Raw genomic sequence first — 21,109 nt, 5'->3', positions numbered from 1 at the left:
ACTAGCCCACTTCCCAAAGGGCTGCATGTGTCCGTAGGAATGTTCCAGTACAGGGCTGGTTCACTGGGTAGAGGGTCAAGCCACGGAGCTCCCCTGGGTCATTTCGTATGATCTGGGGAAATGCACGTCTACTCATAGAGGCCTTGGCGTTGAAGGCTTGACTATAAGGAAATCACGGTTTGGAGATGTTGATCTCCAGAAACCTAAGACAGGCAGTGCACACCACAGCCTTCCCACCTCCTAAGACAGGCAGTGCACACCACAGCCTTCCCGCCTCCTAAGACAGGCAGTGCACACCACAGCCTTCCCACCTCTAATGCCAGCTCCCTCCAAGTGAGCAAAGCATGCCGGGGCTGAGGTGGCACCAGGGAGAAGGTGCAGTTGTAGATTTCTTTTTCAAAGTATTTAAAAATCTCTCCCTTTAGAGTGGTCAACAGTACGTTCTCAGCAAAAGCATCCCACTGGGCTCCACTGCTCCCAAAGTCTCTGCGATTGCATTGAGTTTTCCAATGACTTTTCAATAAAGATAGTGATGTTACTTTCCAGATGAACATATATAGCGTATCAAATTCCATTTCCCAGTTTTCCCATCACTTTATATTGTCATTAATTAAAATTTAACAGTTATTTTTATGTTGGTTATTGATATTGGACAAGAGCATTCTGAGGTCTGTAGGAATGAGCGAGGAAGCGGCTTACTTGCGGACCAGGACTACATTAACCGACACATCAGACAAAGGGGATAGTTACACAGACGACACGCAGCCAACTTAAACATCTTATTTACATACAGACTGAAATTATTCATTTATGCAATTTAAAGTTATGCCAGTCTTTTGAGGTAAGGCCCAGGTGTGTGTGTTTTTGAACAGCAATGCCTCTCCGAGAGTCCATCTATCTTTCTATAAACCACACTTATTTTTCTTTCTTGAAAGCGCAGCAAGCTCTTGTGACAGGATCTGATTTCAGAACCCTTCTGGTGCATATTTGATTTGCTCACACCTTTTTCAAACTCAGTTCTTTTTTTTTTTTTTTAATCTCCCTCCTCTTTCCTAAGCATCTATATCACAGAAATGACAATTCTCCTGTGTCTTATATTTCTTTGGTTAAATAGTATTCAAATAAATGACATAATTTCAATAATGAGGACAAATGGCATAAACAAGACCAGGAACAAATAGTCCACCTACTGGTTAGCAGGCAGCTCGAGGAGTGAGAGCAGAGGGTCATGGTGGACAAGAGGGAAGCCTCTTAGGAGGGAGTATCAGCCCTTGTACTGGCCTCAGCATGTCTTGAGAAAGGACGGGCTGAGTGCTGCCGCATGTTGGTGGGGGGGGAGAATGCAAAGGTCTGATGTGACAGAGTGAACTGAAAACTGGATTGGCTCTCAGAAGACTCGGGGTCTTTCAAGTTCTGCCCTGGTGGCTAACAGCTGTAGATACCGTGGGATAAGGAACTGCCTCCAGTGTTCGCATTTGCCCAAAAAAAGGGAAGGGTGGGACAAAAGGGACGAGCCAGATGACTTCTCAGCTTTGTGTGAGCTCCAGGATTCAGTCTTCACATGTCAGGAGCCTCTTCGAGAACAGACATTTCTGTGGTTCGAAGGGTGTTCAGACCCCAACCTCCCAGGGTAGAAGGAATCCCCTGGGTGCCCACCCAGAGAGCAGTGGGCAGAGACAGACCCAGACCTAGAAGCATCGCCCAAAGGAGTCAGAAGGCATTTTCAGATTTCAAAGGCTGTACTGATTTCAGTACATTTATCCTCCCCACACTGGAAAATCACAAACAAGTCCTCCTTCAATTTCAGCATTGAACTGCTCTGTAGAGTCTGTCCCAACAGAAGGGGAAAGAATGAGTTCAAGGTCATCATCTTTGCAGTTGGTTCAAGCCCTGGCTTGGACCTTCAGGTACCAGGGCCTGCATCCTAGAGATCAAAGAGTCTCCTTATAAGTCCCAAACCACCATCTCCACGTCCCTTCTCCATCCTCCCACAGGCCTCCTGGAGCATACCTCGGGATGGAGGAGGTTAAAGGAGTTTCAAAATAAAGAAATGGTAAAATGCCAAATGACCGTGGTTCCCCCGAGGCTGGAAGAACAAGGAGAGGCCATCGCAGCCGCCAGGGCCCACATGCTGCAATTTGTCATACCTGTTTGCTGGCAGGCGGAGAGCCTGGGCGGTCAATGAATTTGACCCTGCCTGTCTTGCATTTACACACTGCTTTTCACTCGAAACCCAATTACCCTTTTCGGGAAGCCTAAGAATCAGCCGTGTTTTCAAAACGCTAGGCCCAGGGAGTTGAAAAGGGTACCGTGTTGAAGAGGGGCTGCCTGGTGTTTTCTCAAATGAATTTGAACCTTCTGCCATAGGTGGTGGTACATATTTCTCTGTAAAAAATAATTTTGTCATGGAAATAAGCAGGCCTGGAAAAAAGCATCAAAAGGGCAAAAGGTCTTGAAGCAATTTCAAACATTTCAAAAATACTGCCAGTTCCATAAGAGAAAGGCAACTAGCTCTTGAAAACACTGGCCCTCCAGAACCAGCTTCTCAGGTAACAGACTCTAGAGGTTCAAGCTGAGCTTCTTTCCTCTCGCTTTGGTGAAGCTTCGATCGTGATGTGACATCCCGTGGGATCGCCCTAAATGCCGGGGATGTTTCTTCCGGTTTCTGAGAGCTTCATTGGAAACTGCAGCTGGAGGTGATGATATGGACAGTCATGAAGGTATTTCTCAACCAAATAACATTCATTATTTGTAAATCCATTTAAGTAGAGCTGAACAAGGGCTTTTTAGTACTGAACCAACTTGCCCTGTGTCCAGTCCACTGAAATCCAAAGTACCAAAACTGATACGGAGAAGTTCGGGGAATTTTGAGGTTGGTGGACATGACTACATTTTCTTCTCAAGATGACATGCCTCCAGTGATGTACCAGGCTGACTGGGGAATCCTGATTACAGACCATCTCAGCATGAAAGAGGATGAAAAGAGATTCAAATTTCAGTTTTCCTCAGTAAAACTTTTTTGGCTTATCATCCCATATTCCCTGTCAAAATATGCCATAATTATTTCAGAAAATGTTTTAAGGATAAATTACTAATATAATCTTTGCTCATAAGCAGTTAGAATCTTTCGTATCCAGCTTATCTTAGTAATTCCTTTGTTAGACTGATGAGCTGAGTCATCCTGCTGGTGATTCACCTTTTGCTCAGATGTTTGTTTCAGAGGGAAGTGAAACGTACCACTGCAAACCCATCATTTCTTCCCTTTCCTGAAGTGGTTAATTCATGAAATCATACTATAATGAAATGGTTTGAATTCCAATTTACACATTTTTATGAGCACAGCATGTGCCAACCTCAATTCAAAGGCTTTGGTGTATGAAAGAAAGATGTACAAAAATAATAATAATGCTGAATCAGATGAATTAAGTATCTTTCCCAGAGCTTAAAATCTTCTTGTAAAGAATTTGCATTCCTGCCATTAGCTAACGAGACCTAAGGCAACTATAACCTCTAGGATGACATGCCATCTTCATTTCTGTGATGTCCAGCCAGCCACTGAGCTGGCCTGGCGTGACCACAGTAAATATGCAGTGGCTAAATGAGTGGGCTCAGAGCCTAAAACTGATAGGAGGGCTGTTTGTCTTCCTACCAACTTCTTCTCGACACTCTAGGGAGAAAGGAAGCTTGCGGAAGGCCCTTTTGTGTCTGTCATATGTTCATCGTTTGATATGACCCATCAGTGGTCAGTCCGATGGAATTTGAAGCCACCATTTTCATCACATGCCTAAGCCCTTTCCACTTGATGCTGGCAGGCATTAAATCAGTGAACATTTACCAAGCATCTTCTGGAGGAAGGTTCTGCACCAAGCACTTGGAGACTGCGAAGAAGTTTATATTTGGACTGAAGACAGCCCCATGCACGCCACCTGCATAAGCCCCTGTGGCCAGAGTAACAGTGGAGCCAAGACGAAAAGGGAGCCTTCTGTCCTGAAGGCTTGTGCCAGGGATGCAATGAAGTAAAAGAAGAGGAGGAGGAGGAGTTGAAGGAAGCCAGGACACGGGATCCTCCAAGGTGCCATGGAAGTGGGTGGAAGTAGAGCATTAGATGGATTTTCTGGAGCAGCCCAGACGAGAGAATGAGGGACATCGGGGGAGAAAGAGCTAGTATAGAAAGGTGTGCCTCGCTGCAGGGACAGGCTCATCATCTTTATAGCAGGATATGGCAATATGTGGCTGCTCACCAAGTGGGAGGCTCCTAAATTATGCAAGTTCCTTCACCAAATGACGGCAAGGTTTAAGGAAAGATGATAAAAATATCCTAATCTCAAGAAACTGAATGAGGAATTCACCAAACTAATGGGTTGCATTTTCTCCTATCATACTTGATGATTTATTGCATCAGCAACAAGCGCCTACACTATAAGATCGGAAGGACTTCCAGATAAAATTAGCATTGATAATCAAAATTGTTGCGGCTATTTCACTGATTCCAATTGTACTGCAAGAAAGGAGGCTGGTGAGGTTGCTGCGTGAGCCAGCCAGCCAACAGGACTGAAGGACGCGCAACTAATGGAATCTTATTGTTCAGGGAGGTAATTGCATTTGTATGCACAAGTGGTGCCCACTTTCTCCTGTCCACAGCCCACTTGGAGAGAAATCTTTGCAGCCTTTGTCATTTAGTGATTATCTCTTAGTGAAAGTGCCCTTTCCAGCCCTGCTTCAATTACCATCACTTGTGCATATTAAGTTCTTCAACAACATGAACTGATGTGGAGGAAATTAGCCTTTTGTTTAATATTTAGTGCCCAGCTCTTAGTATTTACAGTGAGTGACAGCGTGGGTGGAAGGTGACAGAAAGGTATCACTGTACATAGTTCCTTCCTCGATGTTATTTTGGGATATGGAAATAATTATTTAATGACGTAAATCACACGTCTGAAAAAAAGAGAATGATTTTGACAGACCTCAGAATTCTCCCTGAAAGTTTCAAAAGCCAATCATCCCAGCTTTTCCAATTCAATTAGAATTCTAAATATATTTTATGTTTTCTTTTCCCCCCCAACATGCAAGGATGTAGGTGTTAGTAACACTTTAGTTCTGATATGAATCTCTGAAATGCAAGTGAAAAGGGATTACTCATCTCAACATGTTATTTTTAAAGCGATTAGTTAAAATGTATTCAGCAGAGAAAGGCTGATTATATTGATAAGCCCTTCCTGTGGTCCTTACTTCCATTAAAGAGACATTCAGGGAGGGACAAAACAAAGGCGGGGGGGCGGGGGGCAGTGTAGATTGTCAGTTTCGTGAGAAAATAGTTGCAATCCATTCTGAGATGACTAAGGACATTTTTCTAGGCTCTCAATGTAGGATCCAGTCCCTGCCACAGTGTCCTGAGTGAGATGGGATGAAATTCCACAGGGAACAAAGTAAGTAGAGAATAATAGTGGTTACTGGGGCCACTGTGGAGCCATCATCCTGAAAGAGCCTCTCTGAGATGACACCCCAAGAGCATGGGGGGTGGGCTGGAGGTGGGGGGTTGGGGTATAGACTAGCTTCCAGTGGTGCCGGGGACACCTGCAGAAGCCAAGGGTTTTCTATATAATGAGAACTACCATCAGTACACATCGGTAGAGGCAGCTCTTGTAGCTAACGCCAGAATAGAGGGAAGCCCCTCGTAGCGTCCTAGAACCACACTTCTGGGCTGCTGGCTTAGGGGCTGGACTTCTCTGTCCCTTCGCTCCAGCCCTGTGACCTCCTGCTGGCACCAGGAGCCAGCCCACCTGAAGGGCAGGCGAGGCGTGGCACCCACACTCTGACTACAGGAACCCACTGAGCCCAACCTGCGACTGAAGGACAGATGTGCGTATTTTCCTCAAAACTGCAGCTCCAGTGCACTTGCTGTGCAAAGCCTGAAAAGCCGTGCTCTCCACAGAGGCCTGGGTCGGCAGCATATGGGCAGGTTACGCTTAAGGATGACTGAGCCCTTCGAATTGCAATGTAGGATCTTCATGGCTTGCTAGGAGGGCGGCATAAATATAAAATATGCGTGACGTGCATAGGACAGTCTTGTTTGTCATCCGGCCCCTTGCTTACTTGAGAAATGTTTAGGGACAGAGTTCTAAATAGAAATGTTTAGGGCTCAAGTATTTCTGTTTCAGACTCTCTGTGGCACAACTGATGGATGACCCAAACTCCAGGTATCTGCCTGGCTTCCCCAGGACAGCCTCTGCGCCCGGACGAAGTCACAGACTAGGCAGACACCCCCCGCCCCCAGCCTCCCAAGCAGGAGTGTCCACCATAAGAGGGCTGGGCTTCGATGTGCTCAGGGAACAGAACCAGGACGCTTATAGAAGGTTCACTGTCCAGTGGTAACGTTGGGTACCTCTTAGAACTTATAAATAGGATACCTGCCTCAGGGTTTGTTTGCTTTTTTAAAAACCATAATCCTAATTTCCTTGTTCTTATATACCAGGAAGGGGGATATTTCATAAAGTTGAGTATTAATATTATTGAATACCCATCTATTTTTGGTATTTTCATCCTTAAAATTGTAACATTGACCTATAAGCACTACGTACCTACTAGGTGAAATGGGGGGTGGGGAAGGAACCAAGACACGATGCATCATTTCTATGTTCAAAGTGTTAAAAAGCTAGTAATTAAAAATTATTAATATTTGAAACTATTGGAATGGGTCCCCACATGCATAATGTAGATACGTATATAATTTATATAATGTATGTTAGTTGCAGTGAATAAATTATAGATATAAAACAGAACAAAAGGCAGCAACATTCTGCCAAGATTAGAAATGAGGGGTTTAGGTTCCACTGGTCACTTTATCTCAATTCAGGAAACAAGGAGAGCCCCCTCCTCGCCCAGCCTGTGCTAAATAAATGCACCACAGACAGAAGATGAACTGACTTCACATCGTCTGTCCTTCAGCGAGTTCACGGAGAAAACAATCAGCTAGAATCCAGTATGAGGTGTGCACAAGGAGAACAGTGGAAAGAGCCCTGCTGGAGGGGCAACTGATTCTGGGGGTGGTTGGGGAGGGACCAAGAGGTGGGGGGAACCAAGAGGGCTAGGGGGCTTGGTTATTCTCAGAAACCCACAGAAAGAAGAGATGACACATGGCCTAGGTTTTGAAGGGTGAGCAGGAGTTGGTCAAGGAGTCTGCCAGACAGCTCTGCGTTAGGAAGGGGAGAGAGCATGGAGAGAGGAAGAGCAGAACAGCTGTATCAAGGGCCAAAGAAAAACTGCTGTAATCCTGGACCAGGGCACAGGAGACCCGGCTGAGTGACATCCGTTGGATCTAGCTGACCAGGAGTAGGCATGAGGGGATCAGGTCAAGCTGGGCTACAGGGTGTCCCCATGCTGGCCAACTGGCTGGACAGTGGCTCCTGACTGTGCTTGGGAGGACAGAGGAGAGGGCTGGCAGAAAGATTTGGTTTGGGGCATGTTGGGTGTATAGTAACCACCCGACGTTCACATGGAGACAGGTTCGGGGGAGAATAATGGTGAATCTGTGTCCTGGTCCTACTTGCTGGAACTGTGGCCAGGGTCACAGTGGTAAGCCGAGGCCCAGGAAGTAGAAGCGACTTGCTTGAGCTAACGGAGCTAGCGCCCACGTGCAGGGCCAGGCCTGGAACTCGGACCTGGACTTTGAGCTTCGTCTGAATTACACAGGTGCCATCAGGGCCGCCACAGCAGCAGAGGGCGGGGCCGGTTCCAGGCGACCTCCTCGTCACGTCCCAGCGCACAGGACAGGAGCCACCGCACACCCGGGGGGTCCTGCTCTCCTGGGCCCGCCCCAAGCTCACGCCTGCATGGTCCTTCCCCAGAACCCTCCCGTGGGATGGGGGTGCATCATCTTGGCCGTTGCCTCGCAGCCAAGGAAGCTCAGGTACCCAAGGATGAGCCGATTTAGCCACAGTTGCAGAGTGAGTCAGTGCAAAGCCTCAGTCAGCACTGGGGGATTCTGCTATCTAACTCAGAGAGAATTAAAAACAACCCTGTGCAGTCCACCCAGCCACCCTGACACCATCAGGCCGGAGAAAGCAACGATTTCAGGTTTTCTTCCACTCCAGAAAACAAGCAAGTGCTTGGGGGCCAAACACACCTGCTTTTAACTCTTCACTGCTACACACGGGGGACTGGAGGAAGAGATCGCTAATGCACTGCTCTTAAATTAGCTTCAGGAATCAACACAGCTTGCTGGAGAAACTGTGGCAGGGCCTGAGTATTTATAGGTGTGTTCAACCAGCATACTACAAACTGGAGAAGCAAAATGAAGCTCCTCTGCAAAACCGCGTGAAGTGGCAGGGAGAAGTGTTACTACAAAGACGAGCACAGTCTCCAGAAAGAAAATAAAGCTTGGGCACTGGCTGAAAAGAATGTACGGAATCCTAATTTTGTATGAAAGCCCCCAGACTCAGACGTAGACTTTCAAGAGAAAAGACTGACTAAAGAAATTATATCGACCCCCAGTTGCTTTAATCATCCGTCACGATGAGTCACGTACAGAGCAGCAGATGACTCTATAATGGCGTACAAGCTAAAGCAACTTAAGTTTGCACAGTTTTGCAAATGCCGAGTGTTTTGTAAGATGGTTCCATTTTCTGGTGGGGGGTAGGCGCAGGCAGGGGAAGGAGCAATATACAGGTAAATAACAACAGCTTCTAGAGCTTTCTACCTCCTCTCATACACATTCCCCGGCAGTACGGGGCATTGCATCTCAGCCAGCGCACCGACACGCGTGGTTATTCAGGCATTAAAGGAGACCTGGCCCGAGAAAAACTGGCCTTGGTCGAACCAATGCAGACTCAGCCACTAAAACTCAGGAGTCAGGGCTTTTCCCGGCTGTTTGTGCTCCCGAGGAATAAGTGCTGGCTGGGCACCACTGGGGTCCCACCACAGGGAGCTGCTGGGCACGGCGCCCCTGGGGGCTCCAGGGAGCCACGTGGGCCCATGCTGGTCCCACGAGTCACGAAGGGCAGGAGCAGACCCAGGAAGCCGCAGAGCTGTGGGGTGAGCCCTGTGCAGAGGTGCTGTGGGTGTAGATGTGACGGGTCAGCACTGAGAAGCCACGTCATGAGGAAACAGCAGTCCCGGCCTCCAGGCACGAAACGGCAGGCAATCTCCCTCGCAGAGCGGCGGGATCCTCTGGCTCTCACCCACGCCTGCTGACCCCACCCACAGCGGGAAGGAGGGAGTGGGCACGTAGGAGTTGGCCTCCCAAAGCCTCCCGCATATGTTTGTTTTGGAGGAGATTTTTTAGGTTCTTTGATTAAGTTTGGATAGAATGGCACCGTGCCACAGAGTCCATGGTGGCCGGGGTTGGGGGTGAGGTGCCAGCGGCATCCCTGGAGAAGCCAGAGCAGGCCAGGGCACCTGGAATGCATGCACCGGGAGAAGCTGTCTTTCAAGGCCCTGCTCGCACACAGCGATGAAATGAGTAGCATTTAGGCAACTGTCCAGACTCGAGCCTTGCTTAGAGGCTAGGAACAGAGGGGGAGACGGGTCGTGTTTGTCCTGGCCATGCTCCTCCATTCTAGAGGACAGTGGCAAGAACCTAAGGAAACATGAAACTGTTCAGAGGAGGAAGAGGAGGAGGAGGCGGTGCTGCCTGGGAGCAGGGGCCCAGGAGTGGCAGCCGCCCCAACCCCGGGGGAAAGTGTTTCAGGCAAGAGGCAAAGTAACAGCCAGCAAAACCGCGGTGCCCGCCAGACATTGGGCTGGTCCCCGGGCCTGGTGGGACACCTTAATGCTGGCCACCCACTCTCCCCCAGGTCCTTCCGGACAGCAGAGAGAGGGGCCTGGGCACAGAGAGGGAGGGAGTGCCCTGGGGACAAAGCAGCTGGCTTAGTCCATGTTCCCTGTAAGCAGACAGCAGGTGTTGCTTTCTTCCAGCCATTGGGCTCTTCAGGCTGAAGGGACCCTTCCTCTCTACCAGCCACAGTTGGCTGGACGATTAACGTTCTGATGCTGCCCTCTCCAGCCAGCTGCTTCAGATTCAAACCAGTGCCTCCATGTATTCCTTCTCTGACAAAACAAATCCCCCAGCACAGGGCAGTGTTCAAGACGGTGCAGACTGTTCCTATTTAATAGCAAGTGCACAGCCCTCTGCAGTTTATACAGCTAGTACACATACATTGCACATAGATCCTCCCCAGGCAGGGAGGCAGGGCCGGCAGTTTGCAAAACTGGCAGTTTGCTGGTGAGGGTGGGGTGGCAGCAGTCCCCGGTGCCTCACCAGCACCCTCTGCCGGTAGTCCCGGTGTGGGCAGCCATTACTGCCCCCAGGCTCCCTTCAGCGGGAACCCTGCTCCTGCTTCCTGCTTCCCAGGGCAGAGGGACAGGGAGTGCAAATAGGAGTCAACTCGACAGATAAAGGCAAGCGATTTTGTTAACATGAACTCAGATTAGATTACTCCATGATTACATGGTTCCACGGTGTGATAAATTGCTTAATAACAGGATTCCCAATGTAGTTGCTTAATGGGAATTCAATAATTACAGGTACCCAGAGTTGTACTGTTAACCTAGGGGATGCTAGCACGCTCCCTCAGTTCCAATACCTTAAAACCTATCTGGGATGGCGAAACAGTTATGACCCAGACCGGAAAGCATGCCTTCCACATTAACAAGAGCGCTGGTACGATTCCTCTCGTGTAGCTCAAACACCACGTTGGATACGCCAATATCTCACAGACTCAATAGAAAAATGCTTGTTTTCCTTGCTAATATCCAGGTTGAAGCATTCTTTAGTAGACATCTTTATTATTGTGTTTGCGCTTGTTCCCGTCTATAAAATAAGTAATTAACAGATCATAAATAAAGAAAACCTGTATTTGCATAGTATCCTAGTTTAGGAAGCCTTTTCACCAACTCATCTTTGTTTTAAATCCTTACCACAATTCAGTGAGCTAGCCAGGGAGTAATCACCGTCTCCCCTTGAAGCAAAGGAAACTGAACCTCAAAGAGTGTGAGGGACTTACCCCGGCCCCTAATGTCCAGTAGGAAGCTCGCGATGGAAAGAAACCCAGTGTTCTTTCTGCTACACCACGTAACAGAAACCCCGCACATAGTTCTCGCGTTGCTGAACCCCATTAGGTTTGCTCTTTTCATGACTGGCCTTAAGAGGGACTGTCTTACTTATTACCTATGCTGGATTAGCAACATGTGAGTTCATTAGGTTTTATTCCACTTCCTGTGACCTGCAGCATGACTCAAAGGGGCTCTCGAGATAAGGGAAAACATAACTTTTGTTTTGGAACAGGGAGGTAACTTAGCCATAAACTTTTCTGGCTTTTTTTAAGTGATATTATAGTCTTTAATAATAAGAAAAATGGAATTGAGGATATAAAACATAAAACGGTCCATTAGACAGGTCTTGAGCTGGTTTATAAAATACCAGATGATACAGCTTTGCTGTTTCTGTCTTTGCAAAATGTCAAAGTTTGTCTAGGAATTATGGTTCCCTAAATCAATAGGATTCCGTATTTAAAAATGGTTTACAGTTCCACTGGTCCTAAGATGCTGTGAGCTCTGGCATTATCACCATCACTGAGTGTGTGCTGAAATCTGCTGACATCAGTTCTGGCTTCTAGACCGGACATGGAAGGAACCCAAAGAATTGTCTGGAGGTCCAGTGAGGTACCCCAACCAGTCCCAACCCAGAGGGGCCACTGGCGGAGCAAGCAGGAAGAAAGCAAAGGCTCATCATTGTGCCACAGAAAAATGACAGACAGGGTAGGGGGTTCCATCCAGCTGCCAAGGGGACTCGTTAAGAGTTTGTAAGAGTTAGTGGGATCAAACGGTTGGTCTTTTTCAAAGCCACAAAGAGAAGGGAAGATGCTAGGCAAGTTAATCAGCCTTCTTTGGAAAAATGTTTTAAGTCATGACCTAGTTTTAAAATCATCTTTAATCCTATCGCTCTGATATACCCATTATCACAACTGTCTCATGCCCTTCCATGCAGCTCATGTTTGCATGCTACAGCTTCAGCAATATAATTACAAGTCTGTGTTATTTTCACCTACCACTGTTTCTGCCTGACACGCTGTCTTTGAGAACGAGTGAATAATATTCAGTGGTACTGTCTGGACCAGTACACTGTTTCCCCAGCATGAGATATTTAGGCTCTTACCAGGTTTTCAGAAGGTTAAGATTTTGCAGAGACTAGAAGCAAGAGGCATTTCATCTCACCGTTGTTTAAGGTGAGATGAACAGATTTCTTTGATCTTGTGAAAAGCTGCACAAGTGATGTTCACATAGTTACTTACTGTCCTCTGTTTGTACTGGAGAACTAGAATGCGTGTCTACTAAGATGACTCCTGGACACTTAGGCTTTGGGTTTATCTGTTTTATTCCATGAATCACATATGCAAGGTCTATGGACAAACAAAAGGATTATTCACATTTTAGGTTTTTTATCTCAACAAATGTATTATACTTTGACATCAACTGTGTACAATGGAAAAACTCCTAAGGTTTGCACTGAAAGAAAATAAGTCGCTTTTCAAACAAAAATGTATTTGAAATATGTTACAGTGACACAGAGCTAGAATGTATTAGAGCCACTTGCTTAATAGTAAACGAGGAAACTATGTTCTAAATATAATATGAACAAGGATTTCACCAATATTTGAAATCACTAAGAGGGATCTTTACATGTGAAAGCTCAAGCACTAAATTCTTCACTCTCTTCTTTCTAGTGTGGAGCTAGATTTTAAACAGCAAGAAGACAAGCTCCAGCCAGTTCTGAGGAAACTCCATCCTATTGAGGAAACTCAGGTCGCACCTTCGCCTTATTCTCAGGAGACTTACTCCGCAACTCCCAAGCAAAAATCCAAAACTGAATCTAAAAAGCATGGAAGATGGAAACTCTGGTTCCTTTAAAAGTCATGGTGTTGTGGAGTCTAAAGGCCGTCTTTCAAACCCATTGGAGTTCAAAGAAATCCTTTTCCTAAACGAATAGGATGGAGCGAGGTATGATGCTGGCCTGGCCGACACCTAGTTCTCCCCTGCATACCAAAAAGGCCTTTGTCCCAACAGATAAAGTAGCAGAAGCACCGTATGACAACCATACCTTGCCGGCTGTTCTTTGCAGTTCACTGACGTGGGGATGTCAACTCTGAGATGAAACTTAACGTAGTCAAACATGACAAGGAAAAACTCTCTCCCCACCCCACCCCAGATCTGCAAGTATTACATTAGCAACCTGCGATGGGGCAGGCTGTCACTCTGTACACAGCTAAAACTCATAATTATTTTCAAGCCTTTATTTTTTTTAAACGATGAGAAGAAAAAGCAAGCCTTATGTTTGCAAAGGACTTCATTTTTACATTTGATTTTGCAAATAAGCAGGGGGTGAGTGCAATTTTCAGCACATCAATATCCGGAGAAAGCACAATTTTTTCAAGTGGTCAGAGACCATGAATAATCTCTCTCAAATATGACTCTATGTATATTTGCCTTCATGTGCTACAGCGCTAAGCCAAGCGACCACATCTCAGTGTCACGTTGACGCTTCCAATTCAGTATCCTCTTCATCTCCAGATCTACGACATGTTTACTGCTCATTTTCCAAATGGCCAGCAGCCAGGAGCTCCCCCCCCACCTCCCACCCCCCACCTCCAAAGTCAGGACATGCCTTTAATCACTGCAAGTTGACAGGGTCAGAGCTACTGGATACCCAGCTTTCTTAGATCTCATTTTTAATCTTTTGGTACCCAAAGCCCAAATGACAAATTCTGGCAAGAATTTGAAAATACGCATAGAGATACACAATGGATAATGCAGTCACCAATAAATCACCGGTGTACTGTGCCACCGTGGGGAGTGTTTTTTTGTGGATCAATCTTCAGAGACGTTGTTCACCACTGTAAGTGCAGCCAGTTGTTGTATACAGTTCCTTATACTTTGTAACAACTGTTGAAGACCTGATGTCTCAAAGAGAAACAGTGTTTAGTATAGCTGCTATAAGCAAACAGACTTAACTGTCACCTAACATTTAACCTATTAGTCAGTTGTACTAAACAACATACTTAGGGGAAAGCTGTGAATCAAATGTTTTTAGGTATTTTTTAAACAAAGAGTGACACTTAGAATTCTCTCTTGATTACACATTGCAATGTAAATCTTAGTTCCTTTATTTTTTCACTCATTTCTTTGCATCTTTGCAAGTATTTTTTTATAGAAATCAAAATTCCCTATATCTTAATGACTTTATGAATTTTTTTGCCTTTCACAATAGGAAGTAGGGAGGTTATTTTGTCTTTTTTTGTACAGTTTAAATTTTGAATAGTTTATGAACATAAGAGAAAACCTAGTCTTCAAATTTCTGTCCAGGAATATTATGTTGAGTCTAGTGCTAACACCTCATTGATTAGATGCCAAAAAATAAAGTGGTTAACCTTGGTGAAAGGATTGCTACCTGCATTTTTCAGATTTTTAAACCATTTCTTGCCATGCATTTTCCTCCTGACAAAACAGCATATCCATTTTAGTTCTAATTGTTTTGAGTCTACAAAGATCCAGTGATCACCAATCAGATATGGACTTGAAAAAAAATTAAGAGTCAGTCTCAAAAACAAATTGTGTGTTTTGAAGGGATAACTCAAAATATATTGCAGAGGTATGCTCTATTAAATTAAAAAGAAATTGACTTCGTGGTGAGGGTATATGAAGGCTCAAATTCTTGAATGTCAGTAAGCAGACATGAGAAATATTTTTGTGCAAGAAGGATGAGGAAAATGAACCTGAGCTATGAAGGAAGTGCAATTGTTTCATGTGGACAAAAATTTTAAAATGTATTACATGTATTTTGTACTGTTTTTAACTCAAGTTAAAAGAACATTTACAACAAGTTATCCTTCCTTATGTTTTAAGAATCCCAACTCTCTCAGTGAATTGAAACAAGGATGTTAGCAGCTTTCTAATTAGAAGGATAAATCTTTCTAAAGCAAAGGATATCATAGTAAACAAAATTATGTCAGCGTTTCAAAGCAGTTTATACCAAAAAATATAGGTTAAAATTTTTAGAGCCGAAAAGGAAATTCTGAAGATGCACTAATTCCTCTTTAAAAATAAAACTATATTCAAAATAGAAAAAAATCTTTTTCAAACCCATTCCATGTTTTAATTGCAATGTGTCACTAACAGATGACAGTTCTTATTTCAGAAAGACTTAAGTAAAAACTCTGATCCCAAACCAAGGTACAGTGTGCCCTCATATTAGATGTACACATGGCATTACATATAGAGATTAAATTATTATACTTGTCACTAAGTTCTTTATTAATTTTTAAATAAAAAAATCAAAGGTAATTTTTGTGTGACTGTTAAAACTTATGGCATGGCCTTGATAATTTGGAGAAATCAAAGGAATCTAAGGAAATAAGCAAGGAAAAATGTGTGTCTGAAAAGAACTTCATGGATCGAAGATGGGGCTGCTGGGAGATGGTGGGCAGCCTGTGCCCTGCCCACTGGCCTGGCCTGGGGGGAGTGGGGAGGCCAGGTGACAAATGAAATCCAGCTTTTGTACAGATGGCCAAGCCATGCCCTCCAGCAGGGGCTGCAGCGCCAAAAGGATGGGGTGACTTTCTAAGGCATACAAAGGTGCAGGCTCACAGCAGGACCAGCCTAACTGGTCTAATTATTAATGAACCTTGGAGGGAGCTAACAAACACATCCAGCGTTTCCAGTCAATCCCTCCATGGCTTCATGGAGGGAGTTTCTGCCTACATGCCTGTCAAACAGTCCCCAGCCACATGGAACCAGCCACCTCCTTCCGTCCCCTGGGAAGGAGAATACAGGCATCCCACAAAGGCTGATCAGCCAGCCTCTCCTGGTTGGATCCTCTGCCCACTTACCCCTTTCCCGTGGGTGAGCGGCTGCTGCTTCTGGAAGGCCAAGGGGAGTAATGAGCACCCCCCATCCCCCCCCCACCACCACCACCAGTCTTTTCTGGTCTGGATGGCAGTGGCATCCATGTGCATCAGTGGAGCACTGTGGACTCACACGGGGGGCTCCTGCTGCCTCGCAGACTCCTCAGGGGAAAAGGGTGATGAGTGCAGCTGACATGGTCTGAGTGGGGAGGAAGACCCAAGGTGCCATGCTGAAGCAGGTGGTGGGAATATGCAAAATCACATTCGAGAATCATCTGTAATCTGCCTGCCCTGCTGCCCTTAAGGTTCTCTCCTATAAACAATGAGAGGGAATGAAACACACTCTGCTGTGCAGGGTGGCTTCTCAGCAACCACCAGAAAGTCTACATAGTTGCAAGTGGCCCCAGGGGCAGAAGTCCCAAGGTCTCTGCATCTGCCCTTTCAATCTCAGACCCACCCCATGCTCCAGCAGAATGTAAAAACAGACGGCAACAACGTGTGGCAAGTATCTTGCTGTCTTAGAGAGGACTTAGAAAGTTGGCAGAGTTACCCAAACATTCCAGAAGATTGCACAGTCTCTCCTGCCATGGAGATCTGCAGTGTGACTATAGGTAGTAAAGGATGTCAGAACCCAATAACTTACATGAGACTGGCTGATTCTGATCTCTCAAAAGATTAACAATTAGGATTACTCACAAACACAGTTTTCCCTGGTGTGCCACCATAGGCATGTCATAATTAAGATATACATCCTTGATTAAAACTGAGAAGGCACACCATGAAATGAAAGTGTTTTGCTCTTTATGCTTTCGTAGCAGAGAACAAGAACAAAGAACAAGAAATAAACCATGAACTTTTCCATTTCACACTGTTTGTAACTTAGCATGCTTACAAAGCCAATTGGTGGACTGCTTCTTTAGAAGCATTTTTATCAGCAAGAAAAATTTGCCTTGATTATTGAGCAGGGTAGTTCCCTGGGTGTGGCGTCACTACCAATGTATCTCTCTCTCTTTTTTTTTAATCTACAAAACTACTGCTGGTACTGTTGGCATGGGATAAATGTACAGTCAATTCATGCACCAGAAATAAACAGTTGCATGAATCAAGAATGAGAAACAACAGTCCCTTGGTAAATTAGCATTAACTAATCTCGCCATAAAACATAGCATACATTTTGGAAATATGAAGGGCATTTGAGAACAGCTATTACTTTTTAAGTAGCCCAGTAGTTTATTTAAGATACCTTTGCAGGTTGGTGTGAATATGCAAGAATTGCAGTGCATATTCCACCCAGATAGGACATTGTGTTTGTTTGTTTTTCTTTCCTTTGCAATAAACCTTCAATTCGTGACCAACTTTGAGAAAACAACAGCCATAGGAATACTAGAACGGCAGGAAAAGTTGCTCTGCAAATACCAAATAAAAATGAACATATAAAGAAACTGCTGTCTATACATGCTCACATATTAGGCATATTTTTTTCCATATGTTTTGGAAGTAGATTTTTTTATAAAACAATAAAATTCAATACACTCTTTATAGCACAGGTACATAGAAGCCAGACACTATACATTTGAAACAATTATTTATAACAGATGACTTTCTTTCGTAAATGGACATTGAAAAATATCATTTTTAAAAAAGCACATTCATACTTAAACTCCATCAGAATAAATATCTCAAAACGAATGTCCATGCAGGGGAAACGTTCACGTCTTTATGAAAATGTGTGGTTATGAATGTCTGTAAAAGGGCCCTATTCAGAAGGAGACCAACTCTATTATACTATTTTCCAAATGAAGAAGCATGCCAGGTCCTTATAAATCAACCAGGCTCAGAGATAAGCCCTGAGTTTTCACCAACAGCAACTTCCTGCCAAGGACACTGAGACACACCATCCTCCCTCATCAATTGCCCCCACCAGCGGTGTTCAGAGAGGAAACAAAATAACTCCCATCACTTGAGTCTAGGGAGTCAGGATACTCTCAGGGTCTTCATTCCAAAGGGAGAATCTAAGTGCAATTTTCCCTTCTCTAAGTCTACTTCTGTGAATTTTCCAAGGGAACCTTTCCCTTAGAAGAGGCCGTGCTTTCATTTTAGTGAATTAGTAATTTCCAGTCTTCTGGTGTGTATCCAGGCCCTAGAAAAATCTTTAAAGCTCCTTCTCACTCGATTACATTTTTAAAGGACCCATTAACAGAATGTAAATCTGATCATTTGAAAGAAGCAGCAGCAGCTAATATCAGAGGAGAAGGAACATTCCTAAGCATTAATTATTTTGTCCGCTCTCAAATCTGCTTTGGGTACAAGTGTTTCTTCCCGCAAGGACACATGCCTGTGTGGCGTTCCCAGTCCACCCACCACATGACTGGACAGGACACCTGCCCGTGAGACAAGAGGACCCAACCAACCAAGGCCACCTGTTCATAAATGTCCGTGACACTGAAGCACGTGGCCTGATACTGAGGGTCTAACAAAGCTTTTCCAGCAGGAAGAGGTAAAAAAAAAAAACATGTGCAATGACATTTATCACATTTACTATAAACTAAGTATTGCACTCAATTGATCCACACCATCAGACTATACTAGGGTTGAGAAAAAGTGCCCTTTTACTACTTGGGCAAGGTTACTGCAAGAATGTGCTTTAGGCTCTATTTTACATGTTCACAAAATCTGTACTTTTACAACTGCTGAAGAGATTTATTTAAAAAGATATATAGCACCAAGGATTAAGGTATGTTTTCATCCTATGCATGAAATGCACTCAAAGAATCCATTTCAAATATAATGGTGAAAAGTATAAAATGAACTAAAAGAAATGATGTACAACCAACTGCATAACTGAATTTTTATAACACCAAAGATACAGAGAGTAGGAAAACCTTCCATAGTATATCACAGTTTATCCAATTATGGGTGAAGCTTCCCTGTTCTCTCACGACAGCTTCCCCAATTAACACATTCTTCCAATGGAAACAGGGGTCGCATTTCTGATCTTATTGTCAACATCATGAAATAAATTATTAAAAAATCGTTTTTCAGTGACTGCTTAGAATTTTTAAGCTGATTCATCACTAGACCATTTTCACTGCATTTATGAAGAAATGAACCGCAACTAGAGACAGAAATTTCTATGGCACAGTGAAATGCCACAGCTTACCCCAAAACAGCTCTAGGAACTATTTTCTGCTGTGTTTCCAATCTAGAAGGTCCACCGATGAAAGTACTTGTCCACCTTGTCAGGGATATTTTACCCCCCTGATCTTCTTCTAATTGAAATTTTAAGACCAACAAGAGTGATATTAAAAAGTTAATACTTACCCATCTACACCTGGCACAAACGGGGAGTGCGAGTCACGCATGCTGAGCTGAGGTAGCACTTTAATCTCACTTCTGTGTTGATACCAGAAACAGGACTCAGGATTGGCTGCTGCCACAAAGACCCTACCCAAAAGCTCCACTTTTAAATGGTGTATGCAGTTTATCGAAAGCACCATGATGCTGTCACTCCTCCTTAAGTAGGTATAGCTTATTCAGAATGTATATATGAGATTCCTTCCGTGACAGCCTAGACAGCGTTAAGAAAGAAATCCAGAGGGATTTTTTGAGTCCTCTTAGCGATTGAAGATGTAGGAATTGGGAGTCAGCTTCAGACATAAATACCATTCCTGCTTCTAGAGACCTCTGAGAAGGTTAAGACTGTGGGGAATGAGCCTGGATGTGGGCAGTCTGCTCCCCCGCCACCATGCTGGTCAGTGACTCTAAGCCTCACAAGCACGTGGCCCAGCTGGCTAAGACCTAGTGTGGTTCCTCATAACAGACCCTTTCTTAGAACTTGCAAGGCAGAAACTTCTGGAAAGTCACCATGTGGGTACACATGGGTCTCCCCACTTCAAGAGCTCCCAAGCCCTTCAAGAAAGGGGCCTCTAACTCTTCGTCTGGCCCTTCTACCTCCAGGTAGAAGGCTATTTTCATCGTTCCCATTAGATCTGAGATGGATCAGAATTTCCTCACGGCACCTAGGCCATGCGTGGGAGGGGAGACCACACTCATCATATGCAATGCCATCCTTCTTAGAGTCTTTGATCGAGCTGGGAGCACATCTCATAATCTTTCCATATGCCAAAGGACCCATCCAAAAATGTCAGGAGGCTTCCTCCTTGTCTACTTTTCCCCACCTCCATTCAACGACCGATCAGCTGACCATGAACCAAGTAAACTCACCTCAAGGTTCAATCCCCATTTCCCCCTAATCAGAGACAAGGCCTATCCTATGCACTCACTCACTCTGCATCACCATGTCCCCATCTGCCTGCCAGGCCATCAGTCAGTGACCAGAGCCCCAGTGAGGGTGCTCACTTCTCTCTGAGCCTCTTGTACCATTAACCCATCCAACAGGGAAGCTAGCAGAGCCACAGAGAACTTGGTACAACTTCACGTCATACAGCATTCCTTCTCCTTTAGGCCTCCTTCCTGGGCCAAAAATGTGAAAGGGTTCAAAGTGTACCCATGGCATGGCCCAAGGAGACAGGAAACCCAGAGCTCAAGGATGCTCCTGGAGTCACCCCCATCGCACTACAGGAGATTTACCATCTCCCCCCACCTCTAGGATAGAAAGGTGTTTCTAGATTATGGAGAAGAATAGCTAGGATGAAGAATATAAAGAGACAAGCAAATTGATGTTTTAGGATAGCTAGAAAAGTCCATAGCAAATGAAGCCAATTTACAAGGAAACATTTTATTTCCCAATGTATCCATGTTTTAGTCCAAACCTCAATGTGATATATTTTAAAAATGAAAATGCAAACATGTGCTAATCTCTGAGAATAAACCAGACTATTTCACTGCACAGAAACATACTAAACAGCAGAGTTTGTTCTCCTTCTGTACCACCCATCTATGACTCACCAGAATCAGCATCCTTTATTGTGACACCAACCACAGAAATAAAAAAAAAGAACCCAGTGTTAGGTTTCTGCATTACCTTCTGCAGGAGAGGTTATATTTCACCGTACTCATTTCACCCTCTAGATGTGCAGAAAGAATTAGAATTGCATACCAAGGAAGAAGAAAGGGCTTCACATGACTGCCAGTGTTAACTCCAAATGTTTTTTTTCTAATGCCATCAACCAGAGTTAGCTAAATGATAATGAATACTAGAAATGAAAAAATTAAATGGGACCTCTGTGTGATAAAAAAAAAAGCATAATATAAAA

The 21,109-nt window shown here is 44.6% G+C and overlaps 2 protein-coding genes across 2 annotated transcripts in view; one reads left to right on the top strand and one right to left on the bottom strand.

Moving 5' to 3' along the window:
• INSYN2A (inhibitory synaptic factor 2A) overlaps positions 1-15,448 on the top strand; it is a 39,148-nt gene extending 23,700 nt beyond the window's left edge. The window contains exon 3 of the mRNA XM_077126401.1: positions 12,720-15,448. Coding sequence (XP_076982516.1) covers positions 12,720-12,903 — 184 coding nt within the window. The 3' untranslated portion in view covers positions 12,904-15,448. The remainder of the gene's footprint in view (positions 1-12,719) is intronic.
• Positions 1-21,109, bottom strand: part of DOCK1 (dedicator of cytokinesis 1) — a 564,538-nt gene that overhangs the window by 318,334 nt on the left and 225,095 nt on the right. The window lies entirely within an intron of this gene.

This window comes from Tamandua tetradactyla, chromosome 13, assembly GCF_023851605.1.
Source record: "Tamandua tetradactyla isolate mTamTet1 chromosome 13, mTamTet1.pri, whole genome shotgun sequence".
In the NCBI taxonomy this organism is placed as follows: Eukaryota; Metazoa; Chordata; class Mammalia; order Pilosa; family Myrmecophagidae; genus Tamandua; species Tamandua tetradactyla.
Note: the sequence above shows the minus strand (reverse complement) of the source record. Positions and strands in the feature narration are given on the sequence as shown.